We start from the raw sequence: 25423 nt of genomic DNA, 5'->3' as shown, positions 1-25423 counted from the left end.
AAAGCTGCTCTGTCGTCGTTGTCGCCCCTTTTGTTGCTCTGATTAGCTCAGCTCTCATCGACCTTAATGTGGTTTTGCTGTTTCCAGTCAACTGAGGATCCGGTTGAAGATTTTGTACATTAAAATCCCTGAATTAGGAATGTGTTCAGGTTATTCTTTGAAGCAGCAGCAGGTCCACTCAGCTGTTATTTTATGAAGAAATGTAGGGTGTAATGTAGACCTTACTTGGTACTTTAAATGGTAAGGTAAATCCTACTCCAGAAATTTGAATACTTAGGACAGCAACTAAATGGATGTACAGGATGAAGCATGTAAATTCTTACAAATGGGCATAGCATCAGGTATTTGCAGAATTATGCGTGTGTTAGTTTGCAGGACTTGGTTTTAAAGACCTCTGTCAAGCAGATGTGATCTGTGCTTTCCTTAGCATTACAAAGAGGCGGATGTATTTGGTACTTGCACTGTAATCAATAGTCTGATTACAGCTATTGATTTCCTTGGGTTCATTATAGTTTGGTTCTACGGTGAATCATCTTGTTGCGTTTAGTATTTCTGTTGTTTGATTTTCATGGGTGCGTAATAGCAGTATTTCTGTCGTCTCTCTGCTGTATTCATTTGTAGGTCCTGTCAGAGTCCACCTGAGGGACACTGAATGTTCAGAATCATCTTTTGCTTGTGTTTGAGGGTCAGGAAGCTCAACGTTACAGCTTAAGAAACACACAAGCTTCCAGTTGTGCTTCTCATATCTGTGAAGTATAGGAACTTTAGGAACAATAGGAACATATTCTTTGCATGGTTTGTGAAACGCTACATCCGATTTATTCCTTTTTAACTGAATTAAAACCACCTCATTCTGATGGTTTAATTGTGGTATTTTTGTGCATGGTCATGCTTTGCCATCTGGCAGCAGAGACCACAAGTCTTAAACTCTGAGGTTGTGTATCTTCACAGCTTTGAAGGAAAGCAGCCCGCATATTTTTCTCTTTGTGTCACTGTCATTAGTGCTGATAAAGTTACCAGTGTTCGCATAGCTGGATTTTGTTTTTCTGGGTATCTGTGTGGCTTGCTGTACAGGGAATTATCTTCTGCTGTGCTCTTAAAGTAATAGACGAGTACCCTTCTGACAGCTTTCATTTTGATGATTAAATAGCCCGGTATGTTTCACCCAGTGTTATGGGCTGTGTGGCACTTGGTGCCTTGACTTCAGCTGCTGCTTGCTACAAGAACTTTAGCCCAGGGTGGGGACTGCCCTGGTGCTTCAAGGCTCCTGATGCGCCCAATAGATACTATTGCACAGTTCCTGGCAGTTTCTTTAGCCAGAGGAATTGATACGGCCCAATTACCCAGTGTAATTTGTGGTCATTGCTGAGAACATGTGAACTAGAAACCTGGATGTGAACTAAACTGCTATGAAATGGGAAAGGAGAAGTGTAATGATGCCATCACTGTAAGTCTTGTTTGTGTTCTCTTCTTACTGCTTTGAACTGGAGAGCAGCTGCTCTTTCAATTTTTAAAGGTTAAAAATTACCCTTAGATGCTCCACACCTTTTCAGTTTGAAAAACACTGATTTACGCAGAGACTCACTTGACTCCTATAAAATGGAATCACCAAAGTAGTTTTCACTTAAAAAAAAAAAAGATAATGAAGTCTGTTACTGATGACATTGTGCCAATTCTGGGCGTCAAGATACTTTAGGGACATTCTCAAAAGAAGTTGGTTTTGCCAGTTCTCTGCAAGCAGTGATACCATTTTCTCTTTTCTCCTTTTATGTCTGTGTAAAGTGGGACTTGGAAGTCACAGGATATTTTGCTTTTAGCTTTTGAAAGCAGAATTTACCAGGCCTGAGATTAAATTTAGGTTTGTGTTACCTCTTATTCAGCACATAAAACCTCAGGCAGTAGTTACTTTGATGTGCTTCACGAAATTCTCGGCTTTAGTTGTCATATTTGATTTTCAGACATGTTTTTATTAGTTGCCTTTGTGTCTATGCCCACTTGTTGAATTATTCTGCTCTGTTAACATGCCATTTTCCTTTGCTTGCCTCAATCTGATGTTCTGGCATCAGTTATGTGCTTGACAAGGTCGTTTGGACAGAAAGCTTCAGATATGTGAGTCACCTTCCGTTTATGACTGTATTAGAAGAGGGTTAACTGCTTGCTTCCACAGGTAAACTGCAAGGTATAGCCTAAGAGGAGGACATTGGTATTTCTCTTGTTCTTGCTTGTTCCTGGCTAGCAAACAGTCTGCAGATCAGCAGCAATCAGCCACACCAGGAGGTGTGTAGGAGAGTGTTTGTACCATTACGTGAATCCGTCTCTAGGTGTTTTCCCCCATATTAGATGGGAGACTTAAAGGCTAATCAGTCAGCTTGTCCTTCTTTTAAGCAGGCTTAGAAGTTGAGAGATGCATCCTTCAGCTGTATTGTAAATCAGTGCTGGGGAGAGGTGTAATGAAAGGCTTAGCCACACGAGGCCAGCCCTGCTGGATGGGGCTCCGAGGCTGAGCTTTCCATTGCTCTTCAGGCTCAGCTGTTTGTCTGCTGCTGTGCAGAAATACTGACGCGTAAAGTACAGGCTGCCGAAGCAGTTGTTAGTGTAAATTTGCAGAGCTCGAAAGTATACCTTTGAGGTGTCAGCTGCTCGTTTCCATAAGCTGTAGGTGTGGCTGATAACTATCTGTGTTAACCGTTGCACTTGTTTGTGTGAGGGCGCACAAGGAAAGAAGGATTTTATTAGGAAGATGCGTGTTGTTTCGTTGAAACATGTAATGGTGCAAGTGACGGGCTGACAAAAGGATGGTGTGGGAATGAGGCTGTTCAGGTCCCCAGGCTGTTAGTGATACCCCTTGAAAGTACAGGCAGAAGGAAAAGAGAAGTACCACCTTTGTGTAGTGTGTTGTTTGGCGGGTGAAGGTGAAGCCTGGACTGGCAGGCTTAAGCGTAGGCTGGCAGGAGCACAGCCAGCAGGTCAATTGAGAAGGGCTTTGGTGCTTTTGAGGCTGAATCTGGGCCACATTGAGGCGTGCTACCTTCTTTCCCCTTCCAAATCTGTTCCCCAGGCACAAGAGAGATGATTGCAAACTGGAACAATCCCAGTGGCAAACTGCTAAGAAGGTAGTGGCACTGGGGTACACCATGTGAGGAGAAGCTGGAGCACTTTGGTTTGTTCAGCGGGGAGAAGGATATAGGTGGATGTTAGCATCATCTTTACCTATCTCCACAAGCATCAGGAAGGCAGAGCAGCTTCTTCTCTGGTGTGCACTGAAGGGACAGTAGCCGTGGTTGCAAGTGGCAACAATGCTCTTTTGATGGGCTACCAGGCAAAAATTGTTTAGAGGGGCTGACCTGCTGCAGTGCTCCTCTAGTGAGTTGGGGAAGTACCCATCCTGGGAGATGCTCAGAACTTGGTCAGACAAAGCCATCGGTAGCCTTGAAGCAGCCCTTGCTTGGAGCGGGAAGCTGGACTACATGACCTCTGGAGGTACCTTTGTTGTACATGTTTTCAGAAAAGGAAAAAACACCATAAAATAACTTAATTTTGAAAAGTTTAGGGAAAAAACAGTTGTATTGGAAATGAAAATCAGGGTCTAAGTATCTCAAATTTTATGTTGTGTGAGAGCTTCTTCCCCACCTTCCTCCTCTCAGAAGGAGGACTTCAGTTTTCCAAGTGATTTTTATTAGCTTCTGTTTGAGGCATGGCCAGTCAGTCATTTTGTAAGTTTGCTCTTTCCTGTTTTATTGGTCTTGTGTTCATCAGAGCCTTCCAGCTGTGAGCCAGCTGGAGCAGGCTGGTAGCTACAGTGAGCACTGTCAGGAAGTCTTCTAAAATACCTGGAGATTGTACCAGTTACTTTCTGTATAGTTTCTTAGGCAGCTGGTTTTGGGTTCCTTCTGGTGTGGTGGTAAGTTTGTTCCTTTTGCTTTTCCCAAGAAATAAGCTTGTGCAATGGGGAGGTTTTGGTAGGATTTCTTTCTTGCTTGGGCTGGGTTTCTTGACAAAGAGGAGAAAGGAGTAGTTTCACTGCTAGGTTTTTTGTGTTAATTCACTCGTACCTCACACTTCTTCACCAGGCTACAGAGCTGTCTGGCAGCTCCGTGAACAGTTTGTGTAGGTAAAAAGGAACAAAATGCACGAATACCAGAATCATTGATAGAGCTTATCAGCCCCCTGCAAGCTAATTTTTAATCTCCCACTGTTTTTAGTTTTGTTTTTTGCATATCCTCTTGCTGCTGAATGCCTCCAGATACCTTTTTGGAGAGCAGCTCTGACTGTGAGGTGACAGTGGGCTGCTTGGCACTCCTTATATCTGACTGATAAATTTTGAAGACGTGTCCTGCTTTTTCACAGCTGCTCATACTGTTCCAGCAACAGCAGGTGACACAGACAAATGCAGTGCTTTTTCCTGGATCTGGGTATTCAGATTAAGGAGGTTTAAAACTGTCACCTGTGCATCAGCAGCCTTCTGCCGTAGCATGCAAGTGCTTTGCGCTGTGCCCTCATTTTCCAGCCACTCTGCTGGAGAAGTCTCTACAAGTGTTTCCCAATTCAATTCTTGTAAATTCAACAGGGTTAGTTTACACAATTTAAATTGTTAGCTGACTTTACCTGAAGGAAATGGGAGAGTCCTCACATGTGGTGATGGCTTAGCCAAATAGTGATGAGCACCTGCAGTGGATCGGGGACTGTGATCTTTTCCACCAGCAATAATGAATCCAGAAGAGGTCTTTCACTTGATTTAAGGTTGCTTCTGCAGGACAAGGACTGCAAAGAATCTGAGCAGATGTCTTCAAAACTTGTTGGAGAGGTATATTCAAATGTTAACCAACTCATTATCACCTTAATGAATTGGGATTTGTTTCCTAAGCTCTGTAGGGAATTGCATGTGTATAATTTATTCTGCCTATTCACTATTAAATTTTAATGTCTGTCAGTCATAAGTAGTTCTCTGCCTCATTTGCAGATGCTGTAGGCTGCTGTGTTTCTGTTTTACAGAGCATTAAAGTATTAGGTGCATGTTTGAAACGTATTCTTATTTAGCGTCTAATTTATTTTTGTTGCTGTTCACGTAGCTGCTCCTTCTTAAATTCCTTTTGAGAAACCAAAAATTAAACTGAATGTGACTATGGATAAAATCATTATAATGCTGTGTTTTGTTGTTTTAAAAACTGTTAAAAGTCTTTTCAAGGTTACTGAAAGATATATCACTTTGCTTCCTGTAGTCCAGCCAAGCCGAAGAACGTAGAACTGAATTTTAAAGCACCTACAAATCAAGACAGTTTAGAAAGTGAGCAGGATACTCTTGAAAAACCAGTTAATAAAACTAATAGCAGCATTGCCAACAAAATCTCCTTGTTTGAAAATAAATGTGCTAACCAGAGCCAGAAGCCTCCTGACATCTCTGCTTCAAAAAATAGTACTGTCCCGAGCACATTTGTTGGCAGAGCAAAGCTGAAATTTGGAAAACAACCTAAGGAAAGTGAATTGCCTGATAAAACGTTAAATAAGCAAAACAGTCGCCAGAAGATATTTGAGAATGGCACATCAGAGAAAGAAAGCACCGTGGAATTAAAAGGCAAAACTGAAGAAGGCTCTGCATCTCACGAGGACGTTGGGAAGGCAACAGAACTTAAAGTAAAAGCTGCAATATCCCTTTTTAACCAAAGTAGCAAAATTGATGCTACCAGTGTCTCTCTGAAGCAACTCGATCCAGAATTAACCACAGCTAAAAAAGAAAGTCCACCGTTTAAACTGTCTTTGCTCTCACCTGTTAAAAGTGAAAGCGCTCAAGACAATTCCTCCCAGAGAAATAACACAAGCTCAGAATTCCCCAGAAATGAAGAAAAGGTGCTGTCAGAGGTTTTATCACCTTGCAGCGATGATAAATGTCCTCTACAATCTCCTCAGGTTTCTAAATCAGAACCTCAGAAGATGGAGAATGGAGATAAAAAGGCAAAGCCTGAAGATTTGAGCTTTGAGGCACTGCAGCATGATGACAGCAGTCTAGGTAATATATTGGTATCAGAGCACAACAACGATGCACAAACGAGCCCAGGCAAAACTTACAATGGCTCTGCTGAAGATGATAGTATTTTTGATTCCCCAACTGACATGAAGAAGTTCGCTGAAACAATAAAAAACTTAGACAGCTCAGTTTGTTTACCACAGAAGAAGAAAAGGTCGAAGCTTCCCAAGTCCCCAGCACCCCACTTCGCAATGCCTCCAATTCATGAAGACAACTTAGAGAAAGTATTTGATCCTAGTGTATTTACCTTTGGTTTGGGACTGAGAAGGGAAAAAACACAGGATCTGTTACCAGCCCAACAGATTAAAATGCAAAGTTTGGAAACGATAGCCAGAGTGAGGCCCAAGCGTGCATCGACAGAGCAGAGCATAATATTTAAAGCCCTGCAGTCATGTAATAGAGACGAACCTGCCTTTACTCAGGAAATAAATGGAAAAGAGATCAATGATGGTACAGATGGTGAAGTTAAGAGATCCCGTCTTGAAAAAAGCTCACTCTTCTCAAGCTTGCTGTCATCTACATCTAAAGAAAAGTTTCTTAATCCTTCTGTGACTTCAGTAAATAGCACAACAGCTTTTACAGCTGACTCCTCAGGGATGCCTTCTTTACAACAAGATGTTCCTGGGCCGTTCAACATGCCTCAGAAATCGGAGGTAATAAATATCATTCATGAAATGCACCCATGTAAGATTCTGTTTAGCTGCGGGATGGCTGTTAATTTTGATTTTGCAATTCAGTGTCTTTCAGATATGAAGTTCCCAAGTTATGTGGAGAAGTACATGCAACCAGATAGTGCAAAAAAAGATCTAAGCTTACAAATGCCTAACTATGGGAACCCTGAGAAAAGTTTTTCCAGCTGGTTAGGGACAAGCAGATATGAATCAAATGTCCCCACTGGTTTATTAGATGTGGATGTAAGTATCACGTCATTTAAAATCTGTAAGGTTACCAACTTTTATATTTTCTGTAGATATCTGTATGTTGTTTTTGTTTAGTTTCCCCTTTTGGTGGGATAGGCATGATTATAGCTAGACAGAATGAGCACGGGTATAGTAGCAGTTTGATGTTTCCTACACATGAAAATGAGGTGTGTGTGCTGGCATCTGCTAACATGATTATGTTTCTTTGTGGTGCCCTTATTCTGAGACTCTTCACAAGTATAAATTGTCTATTTTTAATTGTAAATTGCTAGGATGCTTTCTGCAAACTTGAGAAAACTTGTATCTACTTCTTTTGGTTCTAATCCCTCTGTTCCTCCAGTAAGATGTTCAGTCATTGCACTGTTAAATGAGTAACACAGCAAACTTTATCTTAGTCTAGCCTTTCTGCTCCCAGTATTCCCATACACTTGGTAGAAGATAAATATTCTGTAGGAGTAATTTAAGAATTGAATACTAGTGCTTGTTGAAAGCGCTGCTACAGTGGAGGGATGCCCCTTGGTCTGACTCTGAGCATGTGTTTATCATGAGTAGAGGCAGACCTGTGTTCTCCCTCAGAGGCAACTTTACCCTAATGTGGGACAGCTGATTTCTATCTTGAGAATTATGAATCAACATGCTATAATATTCACTGGGTTTGCGGATGTTGGTCCTTGTTGTTGCCTGAGAGGAAAAATATGATGAGGAGATTGAGGAACCATGGGAAGAAACATGTTCTCCAGAGTTTAGTATTGGTATGAATGTGATTTGTGGAATTGTAGTAGTGTATTATAAGCTTGAGAGATACTTTTCCAAAGCAAATGATTATCTTCTGTTGCAGTTCTACTAAAATGCATGGGGAAGTAGAAATAAATTCTTCCTTCTTTGCCTTGCAGATAGGAGTCAGCCTTGCTACCTTGCAGTTCTGAGGATGTAGATTTTCTGTCATGAGAAGTTTTTAATTCATGTGGGGATTTATGTTAGGGGAGTTACTGGCAGTGGTGCAGGCTTATGCTGCTAGTTAAAAAGGGGTTCCTACTCTGGATGGTGCTGCTAGGATTTCAACACCCGAATTTGAAACTAAATGACTAATCCTGATGTTTTGTCACTTAATTTGTTGTCCCAGAGTGAGTTGCAATATTCCATTAGAATGTGGAGGCCTGTTGTGGCAAGGGTGTGTATCCGCACATGGGACTGCTCTTGGGAAAAACCCATTAGGCTCTGTAGGGTTTCAGGACATCTGCAGCACTGTTGCTGACTATGAAGTGTCTTGCTCAACTTAGACAGGAGTCAAAAATGTTTGGATGATGTGTGTCTGCTGCGCATCTTCCACTGACTAAGATGATGGTGATGAAAAGGCTAAAGGGTAGTGTGAAGGAAAACAGTAAGGGCAGCCTAAAACAATGACTCTGGCGTTCCTTAAAACACAGAGCGAGTTCTAACTGGAATTGAAGCTCAGGCTGAAAAACCAGTCATGCTTCAACTTGTCTTGATGATGCCTACAAAAATCTGATGGTGGTTAGGAACTCTGTCCTGGGACCGCTGCCTGCCCTGCATGGTGGCTAAAACGTTCTCATTAATTCCCTGCACATGTTGCTGGTTGTTTCAGGCTGTAAGCTCTTTAGGGGGCAGGATCTTTTTCATTTCTATGAATGGTATCTAGCAGAGCAGGACCCTGTCCAAGAAGGAACACTCCATTATTTGCTAGAAAACTGGACACATAATTGCAACCCTTTCTTTATTTGTTTTGAGTTCACATGATACAACCACAGCTTTTTTTCTTATATTCTGTATTGTGTAATTCACCACTGATGTAAAATTACTGTTGTAGATTTTGTATACCTGAGTGTGTTTGATTTGTTCTCAGCATTTTTAGTCTGCCACGTTGCATAGAGCCTCATACTTTTTCAAGAATACTTACCTTGCGACTCTTGTCTGAAGCTTCTGGAATATATAGAAAGCTGATAAAAAGGATTTTAAAACATTTAAAATCTGAGATTACTTGTCTCAACTGAGATGATAACTCAGAGTTTATTTAAAAAAAAAAAAAAGTGTAATTCATAGTAATATATAGCTCTTCAGAAGGAAGGAATTGAAGCAGAAAGTAGGTGTAGGTGAATTGCTATCAACTTTTTACTGTTCTGAATAATTTTTTTTGTTTCACTAACTTCTTTTAATAGCTGAGCATCTTTATTGAATAGATTTATGGTTTGTTTTGTATTCGTGACTTTTTTCTCCTTGCTGTCTGTTAGGCACTTGCAAGAAATGGACAGAGTAAAATCAATCCCAGACCTGGAAAGGTAAGATCAATTTTATGATCTTCACTGGTCCTCTCTTTATTTAAAAGCATACCAAGATAGAATTACATGTTGTTGTTGGTTTTGTTTTGTTTCAAACACAGTTGGTGATATACTGTGAATCAGACTATCAAGAGAATGGTATTGAAGTTTTCCATGATGTTGTGGATTGCAGTTCTTGGGTTCTGTCACCAACAATTTTAGTTAAAGTCATCAGAGGATGGTAAGAGATAAATTTTAATTCTTTATCGTTGATCTGTCCAGAAATCCTTTGGAATAGGACAACAAGTAGTTCATAATAGGCCTACTTTGCAGGTGGCAATGTAATGTGGACACCTTTGAAAAGGAAATGTGGTATTTATTTTACTTCCTGCAATAAGAAGGTCTGTGCTAGCTAACTTTGCTGACAATTGGATCAATTGTTACCATCTGGAGGAGTGCAACATTTTACTCTGGTGGGATGAAAAGACAGATTCTGTTCAGCTTTGCTGCCCTTTGACTCCTCTCTCGTTTTTGGATTCCTGCGAAGTATTTGAATTGGTGTAAAAGGCTAGCAAAGGATTTTAAAGGTTTTGATGTGGGTTTGGGCTGTGTTAATCTGGATGCAGAAGATGAATTCCATGTCCAAAGGTAGGAAATGATGCTGCAAAGATAACAGACTATTTCTCTGGTGAGTCCAGAGGAAATTTTTCTAAAAGCCAGATTGTATGAGAGTAATTCAAAACAAATTAATCTCCTACTTTCTTGGCAGCATTAAAGAACAGTCATTACTGGTGTGGATAGCATGTCAAGTTAAGTTGTGACCAATCTATAATACAGTCAAACAGCAGGTTCTCAGATGGAATGATCCAATAGAAAGCTGGAGAAACAAGGACCAGCTGCAGTAGGAGATGCTAGGAAGCGTGCTGGTTTCTGAATGAAAGTCTTTTGGTCTGTGTGAACCAGGACTCTCTTCATGTCCAGCATGGTTTTCAGTTTCACCAAGGAGCTATTTTTGTTTCTTTTTTCCTCCTCTGCAACTGAGAGCTCCAGGGGAGTGTTTTTTATTTGCAGATGGATATAGTTTTTTATCTAGTTAGCTATTGAAACCCGCAGTTAAAAATGAAGTTGTACTTGTCTTCTGAACACTCTTATCATCCTTCTGCACATCTATACCAGCCTGTGTAGAACTCCAGGCTGCTGTTCACAGGATTCAAGTGTCTTGCCTGTTTATACATGACACAGCAGTCTGCAGTGTCAACATTTTCTGACCTACAAATTGGTTCTGATTAATATCTCATGCAAAAGTCTGGTATACATAGACAGCACTCCTGCTGCCCCAGATCATCAGTTTAAAGAGGGTGGAGGAGGAGTTTTTGATGAAATTACAAAGTCAGCAGTAGGCATCTTTGTTTTTATCATTGCTTTTAAAAATATCACAGAGACCAGAAGTGACTTACATCAGCAGTGTTGGGTGATTTAGCTGTATTGGGGTGGCACAGAGGGTCCAGAAATAATACTTCTGGTGGAGGGAAAAAACAAACGAACAACTATTAAATGGGAGCATGATTTTGGAAATCACACTTGGTAAAATTACGTATAAATATGAGATTTTTTTTATTATTATTTTAAGCTGGATACTCTATGAGAAACCAAATTTTGAAGGCCCCTCTGTTCCTCTGGAAGAAGGAGAGCTGGAACTCTCAGATATCTGGGGTGCGAGTACATCTGAAGAGCAAAATGAATGCAAATCTCTAAAGCCTGTGGTGATTGGTTCAATAAGACATGTTGTTAAGGCAAGTAACGTAATTAAAGAAAATCTTACATAAGTAAGAAAATCTTACTATGCTTGGTGAAGTTTTATACTGATAGAAAAATTCAGTCTTCGAGGTTGAATTTCTTGTGTAATCACAAAATAAATGTGGGTGGATGGGGGTGGTGGTTGTTGTTCTTTTGTTTAGTAATAGAGATTCTGGTAAAACTTACTAGAAGAAAACTTGCTAGAAGGATACATCGGGAAGAAAACAGCGTTGTTCATCAGAATAGCCTCCAAAATGCTACAGAAACTTCATATTCAGTATATGCTTTTTAGCTTGGTGGGAAAAGCTTTCTAGAAAACTATCAGCAATTCCCCAGATTCATAATTTCAGAAGCATGTGTGAGGGATTTTTGCTCATGTTTTTCTTAGTGTATTTACCAAACTTACACCCAACACAAAACTTTAATGTTAAAAACCCACAAAGCTTTTTTGATAATAAAAAATACACATATGCACAAACTAACCAGGGAGTTTCACATGATGGAACAGCCTTCCTACGTGCACTTTTAACCTACAAGTAAGTATGTTTGCAGGTCACCAAAGCAAGCATGAGCTATAAAGGTATTTGACTAGGAAAGAAAAAAAGGAAGAATATGCATTGCTTGTAACTACAGTTCTTGTTTAATTCTTTTCAAGAATGCCTTGCTTGGTGTTATGTTAGGTTTCAATTTGCTAGAGGAGGTATTAAGTGGTAAAAGAAGGTGCATTCCTGCCTAGATGGCAGAAGGTAAACAATGTACATTTTAGCTCAGAGGGTGACTGACTGCTGTCTTTGTCCAAACAGAGACAGGCAACTGGCCTAGTTTTACCTTTTATGACAGGTGTCTGATAATAGCCGTAATTGACAAGAGGGGAAACGATTTTAAGCAAACAGGAATTACAAAACTGTTATCCACGTTAATTACAGAACTCACAGCGCAGATGAAGTGATTATTGCAATCTTCTTCATTTTGTTAGGATTACAGGGTCAGCCGAATTGATTTGTACACAGAACCTGAAGGGCTTGGAATCGTGACTTCCTTTTTTGACGACACTGAAGAAACAGGGGTGTTTGGCACCACTCAGAAGACTTGTTCTATTAAAGTACACTGGGGCATGTAAGTGCATAGTTCTGTGTGAACGTGTACTGCTATGAAAGGAATTAGTTTTAAACCACAGGCTACACCTATCAGACGTTCAAGCAGGCTATATTTATTCCAGTCATATATTTTGGTAGTTTTTGTTGACAGTAACATTAGTACCTCATTGTAGTGCTTCACTCTTGGAGAGGCTGACCTCTGAGAATGTTGAGTGATAGAGACAGTTTTTCTTTATTTGCACTGAGGTTAAAAAAAAAAAAAAGGTAGTAAAGGGTAAAGAAATGAGTTTTTTTTTCTCTGCTGCTCTTTCTCATTCAGGCAGACTTACCATTTCATCTCCCCCCTCTCATTTTTTATATGATAAAACCATCTTTCCTACATGCTTCCATCTCTATACTTGAACTCATTGTAGTAAAATATTTAAGCTGTTATAAGATGTAGTGTCAAGTGTGGACTTGACAGCATCCTTTTATTTCACGGTGCATTTTAATTAGTGTTTTTAAAGTGATGATTAAGAATGCATGTTATATCACCTGAAAATATCTAGCCATGTAAGTCAGGAGTGTAATGTATGTCATGAACTATGGAGACTTTTATGTTAAGAGACCTCCAAGAAACAATCCAGGTACTGTAGAAATGGCAATTTTGATAACTTAATAAGTAAGCCTATAAATCAGTACTGAAAATATCCCTCAAAGTGGCATGAGCAAACTGATGCAGGAGAGGTAGATTGCTTTCAGAAAAACTGAGAGAGTGGAAACACTTTCAGTAATCTTACGTCCTGCAGAGCATTTTACAAGGTGTACAAACATTGATTGCTGCTTCTCGGCTGTGTCATGTTTGGGCTCTGGTAGCATTTGCCTTTCTGCAAATGCTTTATTTAACTACTGAAAATTGCCCATCTAAAGACAAATATTACATATTGCTGCAGAGATGTATTCAAATACGCCCCACGATGGATTAGGCATTTTACTTATTAGATAAATGTATTTTATCTGATGAAATTTTTACATCTTGATTTAAGAGGGGGAAACAAAGAAGCACTCGGGTATGTAGAAAAACTAAGATGTTCATATAACTGGTTGTCTGACAGACATTTGTGTTGAACTGCAAGCAAATTACATACCTGCCAAGAGTAATAAAACCAGATATGTTATTTGGAGGTTGGTTATCAATTGATTTCATCTACCTCTCAGTTTTTCATCCATCTCTCAACTTTATTTCAGTTTTTTTTTCTGATTTTTATATCAGTGTGAGAGTATTTTTTGCACCAACTTTGTGTAAACTCTTGAAATCTTAATTTCTCTCTGTTGCATTTGGCTCTCTTGAGGGAAAGAGGACTAGTATTTTAATCAGGAAACAAAATAGTTAGAAAATGATCTCTCAGGTACTAGCCCATTAGTCCAGTGTAGAAAAGTGTCACTTCTGCCAATTGCTTGCATGAGAAATTCAGTAAATTGCTGCTGCTTTTCTGCATTTTGTAGGTTTTCTTTACAAGCATGACATAGTTCACTGTACTGGCAGTTGAGGCAGGCTTTGATTCTGAGTCACTTTGCCATGTGGGTGTGGTTGTATCTTAAGGTTTCCCAGTGTGCGTGCTTAATTATTGTTTATTAAAAGCTGCCAACAAAAATGAAGCAATGTACCATTATCTTCTGATTGTACTCTCTCCTTGGTCTCCCATGTGTTTAAATTCTTGCAGTGAGGCTGAGGGCTTACTGAGCAGGGGGCAACTATGAGACACATAATGCGTCTAGTATTTGGCTATAGATACCAATAAAATTAAAGTTCTTTGTTGCTCGGAACCATAAGTCTGCAATGAAACTATGCTAACTTGTGCCAGTTAACATCAGCTCAGAACATGTCTTAAATGATTACTGGTTAAAAAAGCTTTGAAAAACTTCTGTTGCTGTCCCATTCAGTAATTTGGAAAATGGTGTTGCTTTCAAAGCAGACTTAAAAGTGGGTACAAACCATTAGGAAGCAGATTTCTAAGAAGTCAGTGGTGTTTTTTTTAACCTCTGAATTAGTAACTAAAGTTTAGAGTTCTGTATCAAGCAGATTTTGCAATAAATCCAAGTCTAGGGTAGCAGAGATCTTTCAACTTCTAGAAAATTTATTCCGAGTATTTTAAAGCTATTCTAAAAATAATACACAGTAACCTTAAATCTTGAAACTTCAGTCTAAAACTGATGTTGCCCCCAGATAAGACAGAGTCAAATTCTTAACTGCCTGTTCATTGTACTGACTTTTTTTACCCTGCTCAAACAAAACATGCATTGTCAGTAGTTCCTGCACAGACACAGTTTGCCAGTACACCAGCTTGTAGTTGGGAATTTTGGTGGTAAAGACAAAGAAACAAAGGTTTTTTAGGATACAACGATGTTTTCTAAAGTAAACACTTTGTCTTGTTCTTTACTGTTCAAAAATGTTTTTATTTTAATTTTTGCTTTCTACTCCTCCCCTACTTTAGATGGCTAATTTATGAAGAACCTGGTTTCCAGGGAGTCCCTTTAATGCTGGAGCCTGGTGAATATCCTAATTTAGCTTTCTGGGAGAAGAAAGAAGCCTACATTAGGTCTATGAGGCCCTTGAAAATGGTAAAATGTAGTTATTACTTGCAAGCTACATGACCTTTTGTATGTTAGAAATAGTTTGTTAAGGTGACTAAATTTCTCAAGATTCACAGACATGTAAGTCTTTTATAGATGAAAATGTTTTTTTTTTTTTTTTTAAATTCTTGAACTTTTAACATCTGATTGCATCTATTTCTGCTTTTAATCTTCTTGTTCTCCATTTGTGGCCTACAAAAAAGATTTCATCCCAATTCCAGCTTCTTGTGAAGAGTTGATGACAACTTGGTATAGGTGAATACTTATCTATTTTTTTTTTTTTCCTTGCCAACAGGGTGGTCGCAAAGTTGAATGTGCTGGAGAGCCAAAGGTAAAAATCAGTATTTATTTGATTGTTGAAAGGTATATTATCAATACACACATGAACTACATGTGGGTGGATAAATCTATCTTGATTGTGTATTGACTACTGATGGCTTAGCAGCTGGTCACGCGGCATGTAACTGCACCATGAAACTGCAATTTCTGACAAATTTTTACATCTATCACATGCACATGACAGTATTAACAGCTGCCTGGATAATGCAGACAAGTAATGAACACTTAAGCGCAAATGTTGCATGTCGAAGGGAAGACGTCTTAAAAAGAAGGCCCCATTACTTAGTTTCATCATATTGCCTTCTTCCTCTAGGCACCCATACAAAAGAAACTGACTATTGTCAGAATTTATCATGCTCTGCAGCTTTCTTTTACTTCCTTTCTGTGACAGGTAGTCATTTATGAGAAGCCTTTCTTTGAAGGAAGACATGTGGAAGTAGAATCAGAGATCTTTATGCTCAATGACAAGGAATCAGAAGAAAAGACGAGTCTTCCTCTTACATCAGTGGGATCCATGAAAGTACTGGGAGGAATGTAAGTGTGGGAAACTACCAGCAATATTTCCACTTGAGCTGAAGTGGTAACTCCATAGATTGGAATTTGCAGTGGATAAATTCAGTACTTGTTTACTTTTTTGTCTTCCTATTGTTTTTTGGGGGGTGGGGGAATCTGGATTAAATTTGCAAATACTCGCTGTGTTCTGGACAATACTTTGTCACCCTGATTTCACAGTTGTGAGAGAAGGGGTAGAAAGGCTGCCAAGCTGACAAAGCAGCCTAAGTCAGCTAACTTCCCTCTCTCCTGTTGTAGTGCTGTTTCCATGATTAACTGTTTTAAACCTCAGGTATGGATTAGTTACAGAATTTCATTTGTCTTTGGTTAGCGAAGGATATAAGGTTTCTCAAATTCCTCTTTCTTGTTTTACCTCTGGGAAGTTTAGCTTATTAGACTTTTTTTCCTGTTTGAAAGGATTATGTAATTATATTAGTGTCAATGGAAAAAGTATTTAGGAGACTCCTATATATGTAATGGAAGAGTGGAGAAGAAAAGAACAAATTTCACAAATCTTTCTGTTCCCTGAAAAGACATAGCGGCAATTGTCCATTTTCACACACAGACTCTGTTGTTGTTGTTTAGCTGGGTTGCTTACGAGAAGCCTGGGTTTGAAGGCCATCAGTATTTGCTGGAAGAAGGAGCGTATCGGGATTGGATGGACTGGGGTGGCTATGATGAAGAGTTGCAGTCACTGCGACCTGTTGTTGGCGTAAGTTCCAAGAACGTGTAGTAGAGATCTCCTGAGTGCACCGAAACATCACGTTGCATTTTCCTTATGGTGCTTCTCTTTTCTTTTTTTAACAGGACTTCACAAGCTCCCATATGATAATGTACAGTGAAAAAGACTTTGGATCAAAGGGTTCTAATATTAATGTGTTAGGAATTATTTCCAATTTGAAAGACACTGGATATGGGCTGAGAACGCAATCTATAAATGTGCTAAGTGGCGTGTAAGTAATATTCTTAATTGTTGTTTAATTTTAAACACGCTTGTATACTTTTTAGAATCTCTGTGTTTGAAGATGTTTTTCTGTACTCAGACATCTAATGTCTCTGTGGAAACTTCAGATTAAATTTCCTGCCCTTGACTGCAGCATCTTGGCTACAACATGGAAATGTTGGCTTGCTGACTTGCAAAGTATGATAGTATATGAGATAAGATCTCATCAGAGAGGTAAAAATAGTTTGTCCTTGTGGCTGTGTTTTTAAAAGCATTTCCATAACAGCAAAATTGTTATGGAACTAATTCTAGGCTTGGCGTGATTGACCTGAGGCAAATTCCTTGCTTTTTCTCAGAGTTGTGTGTAAAAAGGAGTTTTTCTGAAAAGTAACATTGCTTTTGCAGTGAATCCCATAGGTTAATAATTCTTTTACTACAACCACTTACATACGTGTGTGTGTGTATATATGTGTGTGTGTGTGTGTATATATATTTACATTGAGGTTCCTAAATCTTTTGATTAAGACTACTCCTATTCCTGGTGCCTCTTGTGTTGTCACATGCAATTGATAAGTTGGTAAATCTTACTGTTTGATTTGCTGGGCACATCAATTGCAGGTTGAGTTCCACAGCCTTATAGACTGCATCAAAGCATTTTGGAAATATAAACAAATATTAGCAATCGTGTCTCCTAATACACAAACTCTAGGAGTATGCAATATACAGTCTCTTTCCTTGTCTGGACTGCAGGTGACTTGCTGAAAGATTTGCCTTACCCAGCCACACCCTAAATCTTTCCGTGTGTTATCTCTGTGATATCTCTGCGAATTCTGCCTGTGTAGAGACTGCAGAATCAAGCTCAGTGCATTCCAAAGGAATGCGTTTGATTTGTGTACAATATGGTGTGACAGCAGTTTTTTCTGCATGGTGACCTTTGAAGCCGCTGTGCCCTTTTGTCTTCTGTAATATGCAAGGGAGATTCATGGGAAAGAGTCACCTCTGAAGGTTGGGAAACAAATTGTGGGTCACCTATCACACCCCTTTGTGTAGTTGTTCTAGTAAATGTGACTGTTGCAGCTGAGATAGGAATCATACTTCAGTATGAGTATTCTAGTAATTAAGTGTGACTCCCACTCTTTGATGGTAAAAGTGGCTAGAAGTTATTACAAACAAAATCTTTGTCCCACAGACTCTGCAGTTGCTCCCGTAATCTCACCTTCTAGTTTCTTAAAGGTGTAATTTGTAGCATTAAACGTATTTTTTATTTAGGTGTATTGTTCCTAACTGGTGACCGCCACTCAGCTTTTACGATCTTGTACGACCCTTTTGTTTCCAAAGAGGCTGCAAGCCTTTTAGAGTTTTGTGGTGGTGGTCTTAGTAAATGCAAGTGTGTCAGGTAGTTGAGTGAATCATGTTAAGTCATGCTTGGTAATAAAATATTTTATTTTAAGTGATAAGTAACTGTTCAGGTAGAAGAATTTTATATCTTCCCTTCCTACCAGTCATACAGTGATGAATAATCCATTGAGCAATTCCCAGAGCTATTTAGACTAGAACATATATGATGTCATAGGAGACTGTTAGAGGTTCGATAAAGGATTGTCCTAAGCAACCTTCCTGGTATCATATTGAAAATACTTCATAAAGAAAATAAACTGAAAGAAGCCCTGAACCTTCCATAACATTTTTTTTAACTACAGGTCTCTGTAGTAAGCAGTTATAGCAGTGACAGATAACCCATGATCTGTATTTCCCACATAATTAATTTGATTGCTCTGTAATTTAAAGGGTATATCAAAGAAAAGAAAGGCTTACAGCTTACAGGGCAGAACACAGATATTACTGAACAAGTTCTGAGGTAAGCTGCATCTCTAAACTGTATGCTGAAGACAGCCTAGCTCTGCATGTGGAGAATGAATATTTCATTTTGGGGTAATGGGGAACTGGCTGCATTAAAATTTTCAGCTGTAGATTCTGAGGAATGTTCCCAAGCAATATTTTAATGCCTTTGCTTAATCTATTGTAAAGACACATTGAAAAAACATATCCAAAGATGGTGACTCCTTTTAAATCGATAAATGATTTGCTTTTGAGCATTCTTCAGAAACTGGACGAGCACAAAATCCAGGCTGTTTTATTCTTCTACCATGTGGGGCGGGAGAAAGGAATTCAGACTACTTGAAAATAGGAGAGGCCTTTCTTTCTTAAGTAGGATTTGATCTTTGCTCCAGAGTTGGCAAACTGTTGGTGGAAAATGAAAGTATTTAGTAGCAACAGGTAACACCCTTTACAAGTTTATGCAAGTACTAAAAGCAACTGTGTTGTACAATTTTGACTTTCCTCTTTGCTTAATAATTCTTCAAGCTTATATTTAATAGTGATCAAAATCACAGGAATTGCATGCTTTGAAATGCGCCTTTTCTTTATCCGTAAGCATGGAAAGCTTTTGCCAAAAAATACTGAAAAAGCCCCTGTCTTTTAATCCTTTTTTTAACTTGGTTGAAGAACTTTTCAGATGTGTTATTCCTAGGTGTTTGTTTTGCTGTGGTCCCATAAATCTTACTGCTTTCATTCCAGTTTTCAAGTAATTAGTCCGCAGTGCAGATTTGGCTGCTTCTAGTGCATATATGTGTAGTGATAGAGGACATGATTAGGTGATGAGTAGTTCTTACGCAGGAGCCAGAATGTAATGTAATGAATCTAGATATACACAGGGGAGTAATGTAAGGGCAACTAAATAGATGATATGTACAAGAACAAACCTCCACTGAGAAGCTTGAAAAGGTTGAGAGCCCTTAGGTACCCTGCAGGAGAACATTACAGACAAAGCTTCTTCTTCCCTTCACGTCTGAACTGAGCTGAGCTAACACTGAAGAGAACTTTTCAAGGAGTCACAAAATTAAAATTAACAGGTCCGTGGGTACTAGAAATCACAAGCAAAAAGGGGTACGGTAAATAACCTGTTTCTCCTCTTTCCTATGAAGAGAATTTCATTGCCTCTTCCTCCCTGTTAGTCATGCTAAAAATCTGCAAGTGCCAGTTTTCTCCACGTGGTCTATGATTACCATATATAGGCTGATTTAAACCTGTTGTCTCCATGTCGTATTTAAGGTTTAAGTATTATGGATTCTATTTCAGACCTGAAGGAGTGCTTCTGTGCTTGAAAGCTTAACTTTTTACAGCTATGCTGTTTAGTTTCATGAAGGTGTTGCCATTTCTTCTATAGCTGAGAGAGAGGTAGGTCCATCCAGCAGGTAGTCTGTCCTATTGTAAGATGAGTCTGAGCAACACAGAAAGTGGGGTTAGTCCTCTCAGCTGGTGTTAGGAAGATCATATGTGCTAAGAAACAACCAATGTTTTAAAAGATCAAGTTAGGTGAGATGAATCCTGAGCTGACTATGGGAAAAGCTGTCTTTTAGCAAGGTATCTGTCTCAGGATTAATTCCTTGGCTGTTCTTCCAGGCACTGTTTGGAGTTGCTGTTACTAGACATCACATACAGAGGCTTTGAGGAAAGATAACGGTGTACTGTCACTTACAGTATATAAGTGACAGTTTTCTCTGCATCTCAGGTTCCGGTAGCACAGTTGGTGCAGAGGCATGAAGCCTTCAGCACGGTTCTGGCATTGACTTGGGCTGAGGCTGTTGCAAAGCCTGACTATGGCAATTTGTTGGGCTGGGGGTTACAAAATTTCTGTGGTGAGGGAAGACGCTCCCTGTGGGGTAGGGAGGTTGCTGCCACACTGCAGCGTAAAACTTGAGCTGTTGTGGTGCTTGGCAGCTGGGGTGCGATTCTTTCCCTCAGATATGGAGGCTGCCTCTTGCTCTCCCGGCCTCCCGGTTAGTCAGAAGCTGGATTAAAGCAACGCTTCATCCTGGGGATAGTCTTGAGGTCTGACAGGTTCAGCTGCTGCTGAATTCAGCTTCCTGTCCCTGGCGCTGTTACCAGTACTCGTGGCAGCTTGCATGGGCTTCTGAACAAAGTGGAGAAGCACACGCATTTCACCAGTAAGCCCTGGCTCTAGCAATCCTCCAACATGGGCTGACTTGCATGGGAGAGCAGTACTTATTAATTTAAATCCCATTGTTTTCAGCAGAAACATGTGCTTAAAGAGAAATACATTCATTACTTCTGTATTCAGGCTGCTTTTTAGGTGGGAGGAAAATAAATTCCTGCTTTAGAGAGTCTTAGGCGAGGGATCTGACGTGTTTTATCACTCAAAATCAGGAACACTTATTTTCATAGACGTTAATCAAGTTAAACTGCCATGCCTTGTAGTTAGTTACACCTTGGTGTCTGTGCACTGAAAAATCTAATAAGCATCTGCTCAAGAAATTGATTAAGGAAACCTTTTTTGGTTTTTGGTATGTGTGGCATACAGGTCTAAACACACCTGAGACATTTGAACTTTCTGCTTAATTTATTGTACATACCAGTGCCTCTTTAATGAATTACTGTGAGGTGATTTTGAAATGTGTCTTGAAATATGCCTTAAGTAATTAGTGCATAACAACTTGGAATAATTGATTATATCTGAGGCAAACCAAGAGATGTGAATAGTGATAAATGTGAATCACTATATGAGTGCTTGCCGTGGACAAATATGAAGTTGATACTCGCAGCATATACATGTGATGTAGCTTTATTTCAGTTTGAAGTTATCCTATTTCTTGTATCTGCAGAGACTCCAGCATTTGTTCTTGGACTAAAACTGCAGCTTAATAGAATCTAGTTGCTCAGCACATGTAAATCTTTTTGTGGTGAATTTAGATGGTGAGAGGTAGCTTACACTGCACATTCTACATCCAGTATCGTTTCACTGCTTTATGATGTCAATTTTTTGTTAGTTTTGCCATTCTGCATGAAGGCCCAACTGAAAGTGGGTTTTGGCATAACCTAGGATAACTCCTTATGTAATGCATTGGCTAAATTATTCTATTCATAGTCAGCCAGCTGTTATCTCATAGAACCAGGAAGATGTCCTGATCCCTGCATAAATATAATGAATGAAGCTCAGCTGTTACTGTGGCCAGTTCTGATGTCTGTATACTCCTCCAAAAAAAAAAAAAAAAAGGAAAAAAAGAAGTGAGGAGTCTTCAAAAGAGCCAGAATGTAATTGGAAAGTTTGGGAAGTCTAGAAGTGGAAGGCAACAGAATTTCTGTAGTTTATGACCAAAGCAAAGGCAGAGTACTGATGCAGGAATACTTTGGACTTAGTATGGACCCTGGGTTAGAAGCATGCTATAACAGAAGGTTTCTTGAATGTAGCAGACTATGCATAGCAAGGCTAGCTGACAGTGGATCCTTCAGAGTAGTAATAAAACATTGCAAGGGCAACTGAATGTTGGAGAGGCTTATGTAAGTAATTTGGTTGATTTTCCAGTAGTTTATTTCAAATGTTGAATATCTTTCAGAAAAGATATTCTGGCAGAGATGGAAGTTATGAGTTTGCAGAAATCTGAGTTTGTGGCCTGTGGCAGGCATGAGGTCTATGTAGTTGTAATAATTGCTTTGAGTTTATATACATTAATCTGGTTAAATTTTTGATGGCTTTAATGTTTTACTGCCAAGGATGTTCTTCCAGCTGATGTCTGTGATCCTTAGCACGGAACAGTCTACCCTCATTAGCATATATACCTTTTGCTGCAGCTTAACTTTCTCTTCTCTGTGCATTTGCTTAAAAACAAGTGAAGTTTAGGAATACCGTTTTTTAATGTTGCCTGTCCATATCTTTATTGTACAGATGACTTCAAAACTTAATTTTATCCAAAACAGTTATATTCTGATATCTATCTGCTTTTCTAGAGAAGAACTTAACCTAGATAAAATAATAGAACTGTGAAACATCTCAGAGTATTCTTCCCGGAGTATGCTTTAAAGGTATCTAGGTGATGATGCATTGCACTGGTGGTCTGCTTTAGCTTATGATTCGTATTCACTCTGATTCATACTGACATGGTGGGGCTAACGGAAATAAAATTTGCAGGAGTTCTGGAGTATCACATGCATGGGTTTGTTTATTTAGGGTTTTAATAGCATCACAGTTTGTCATTTGAGGGGAGATTTTGTTGTTGTTCTTACATTAAGATAATAGTGAATATATACTTCTGTTTTTTGGAAAAAGTAGTATAACTTTTACTCATTACTCTCTTGTCTTTCTCTTAGGTGGGTGGCATATGAGAATCCTGAGTTTACAGGGGAGCAGTACATACTGGATAAAGGGCTATATCCCAGCATTGAGGCATGGGGGGGGAAGAATTGCAAAATATCTTCAGTTCAACCCATTGTTACGGTAAGGAGTTAATTTTATTATTGTTTTGCAAGTTTCTCTGAAGTATTTCTAGGTAGTCTTTTCTATCAAATCCAGTTTATGGATTATTCTTTCAACAGTAATTAATAATAAGCTTTTATATATTTGTTAATTTAATGCTTTTTATTTTTTCTGATTTTTTTTTCTCTTTTGTTCTCCAAACTTTTGTAGGATATTGTTGGAAGTGAAAGGGGTAAAGTCAAGGTAAGATACTTCTGTAAATGCTTGAAATGTATTGTGTGTTAGTGACGGTATAACACAAATGTTCTCAGGCTTTTTGTGTACTGTATCACCTGTTCTTGCACAGATAGTTGACTTGTCAGACAAAGAGTGAGAACTCTGTGAAGAAGGAAGGCTGCTTTCTGAGCCTCCTAACTAAGGCACATTGAATTCCAGGAAAGCTGGGATTTAATACCCAGCTGTCCCCAAAACTTTTTTTGGGCCCAGGCAATATTTTGGGTCTGCACGTGAGCAGTTTGGGGGTATCAGCAGTTGTTCTGAGGAGCTGGAGTCTGCACCCATCTATGCAGAGCTTCAGTGTCCAGCTGAAGGTACCTGGAGTCTGTTACAAAGGTGAAGGCTCTGCAAGTTAGACATTGTTGTACATGGTACAGTTGAGACTTAATTTGTTTTGAACCTAGTTCTTTGGTTAACAGTTCTGCTAATGGTGGTTATACTTGAAGTGAATCTCATTCAGTCACAAGTACTGTTTTCTGAGTGTGCTTAATAGTTGATGTTGTATTTGTCCATAATGCAGTGTAGGAAGTGACAGAGAACTTGTCTTTTCAGTGAGTTAATGTATTTTTATGTTGGACTTTCTCCTAGATGCAAGAATTAATACATTTTTTTTGACAGTGAGAGTAATAGGGAGCTTTTTCATTCTTTCATAATTCTGTTCCTTTTTGTCTTTTTCCCTGTACAAAATTACTTTTATTTTCAGTCAAATTATGAATAATGTCATGGAACTAAAAACCAAGGAGAAAAGTCTTGGCTGTCTCAATTTGCATTCTTGATTGGTAGCATGCCTCACTGGAATGTCCTGTATAGGGATGTATAAACCATGGGGAATAAAAATCTCAAGGCTGCTTATTTTCTGCTGTATGCATGAAAAAATATTTACATCTATATATTATGTTTCCTTTTAAGACATTATCCTAAGGAAACTAAGAAGTAATGGCATGTAGTCAACAGACTGTATCCTTCGTCAGCATGTTCCTCTTTGGAAAGTGCTGTGCATGCCTGCACTTGTATCTCTGTTAAGAGTGAATAAAGCTGGTAGGCATGTGATAATGTGAATGACTTCTGTGTGATCAGGGTTAATTATCTTCTAACCAAATTAGCAGGTTTGCTGCCCACTTTTTTTTTCTCCTTTTCAACAAGGACAAAAGACTCCAGGTGACTTATCCTTTCATACCCTCTCTTTCTCAGAGTGCAGAAAGAAAAGAACTGACATGACCGTAACTGTAGTTATAACAGGCACATCAGTCCTGGGAATATATACCACACCTGTTGGCATGCTCCAGAGTACTTTGCCAAGATTATGCACCATTTATGTTCTCAGAAACAGACAGTTTTTCATTTAGTGAAAAGAGTATGCATTTTGGAGATTAAATGGATAAAGAAACTAAAACAGAACAGTTTATCGCCCTTTACTAATGATGTGCCTTTTCTGACCATTCTGTGGGGATTTAAAAATAATCTCCAGAAGATAGTCAAAGCAGCTTTGTTATTGTCCTTGGAGTTATTTTGTATCTTACTAAACAATTCAACATCCAGAGGTAGCTTTTGGTATTACGAACCTTGTTTAAGATACCAAGGTAACAACACTGAAGGTGTAACAAAAAATGTATGTCACTGAGGGAATCTGGGTAATAAGTATATTGTAACCTAGTCATTGAAGTAATGGTAGAGACATGCTAATGAAGGTTAAAGAATAAAATGTTTTTAAATGTTTGTGGTTGTTTAAAGGTCCAGTTATTTTCAGAGCCTGAATTCAAGGGTAACTGCCAAATATTTGGAAAAAACACAAGATGTATTGATTCATTTGCAGTGAAGTCTTCAAAAGTTTTAGGTGGCAGGTAAGTTATATCAAATGAATATTGTAAAATCACTAAAATGGGAAAAGATTTTAAAAAGCAAACACCTTCCTAACATCTGAGATGGTTTCATCTTTGGGGACTTACAAAGGACAATGCTTTGCAGTATATACATCAACCAACCTTTAGCTTGTCAGAACGTTGTAAATGGTGTTTCTGTCAGTATCTCTTATCAAAGACTGAGAAATATAAACATCATTTTACTTGCACAGTTTTCTTAAAAGACAATTTCTTCTCCTTCCTGCAGCTGCATAGTGTTTGACCAGGAGGAATTCTCTGGTAACCAGTATGTGTTAGAAGAAGGAATCTATCCTGATCTGATGGCAATGGGTTGTTCACCCCAAACAGTTCTAAAATCTTTACGGATTATAAATACTGTAAGTAAGGCAGATAAGTACAAGGTCTCTGACCTCCCTGTGTTTTTTTTTTTTTTTTTTTTTTTTTTTTTTTTTTTTTTT

General features: G+C 38.9%; 1 protein-coding gene across 3 annotated transcripts in view; it reads left to right on the top strand.

The window, feature by feature from the left end:
* Positions 1-25423, top strand: part of CRYBG1 (crystallin beta-gamma domain containing 1) — a 95727-nt gene that overhangs the window by 56452 nt on the left and 13852 nt on the right. For all 3 annotated transcript variants that reach the window (XM_035322525.1, XM_035322526.1, XM_035322527.1), the window contains 15 exons: positions 5220-6675; positions 6760-6936; positions 9192-9239; positions 9341-9459; positions 10849-11011; positions 11992-12131; positions 14587-14713; positions 15021-15056; positions 15456-15598; positions 16202-16328; positions 16424-16569; positions 22725-22851; positions 23041-23073; positions 24838-24947; positions 25213-25342. In XM_035322525.1, the coding sequence (XP_035178416.1) occupies positions 5220-6675; positions 6760-6936; positions 9192-9239; positions 9341-9459; positions 10849-11011; positions 11992-12131; positions 14587-14713; positions 15021-15056; positions 15456-15598; positions 16202-16328; positions 16424-16569; positions 22725-22851; positions 23041-23073; positions 24838-24947; positions 25213-25342 (3082 nt within the window). The remainder of the gene's footprint in view (positions 1-5219; positions 6676-6759; positions 6937-9191; positions 9240-9340; positions 9460-10848; positions 11012-11991; positions 12132-14586; positions 14714-15020; positions 15057-15455; positions 15599-16201; positions 16329-16423; positions 16570-22724; positions 22852-23040; positions 23074-24837; positions 24948-25212; positions 25343-25423) is intronic.

The sequence above is a fragment of the Oxyura jamaicensis genome, chromosome 3 (assembly GCF_011077185.1).
Source record: "Oxyura jamaicensis isolate SHBP4307 breed ruddy duck chromosome 3, BPBGC_Ojam_1.0, whole genome shotgun sequence".
Lineage (NCBI taxonomy): Eukaryota > Metazoa > Chordata > Aves > Anseriformes > Anatidae > Oxyura > Oxyura jamaicensis.
The sequence above is the reverse complement of the archived record's forward strand: the minus strand, read 5'-3'. Positions and strand labels throughout refer to the sequence as shown.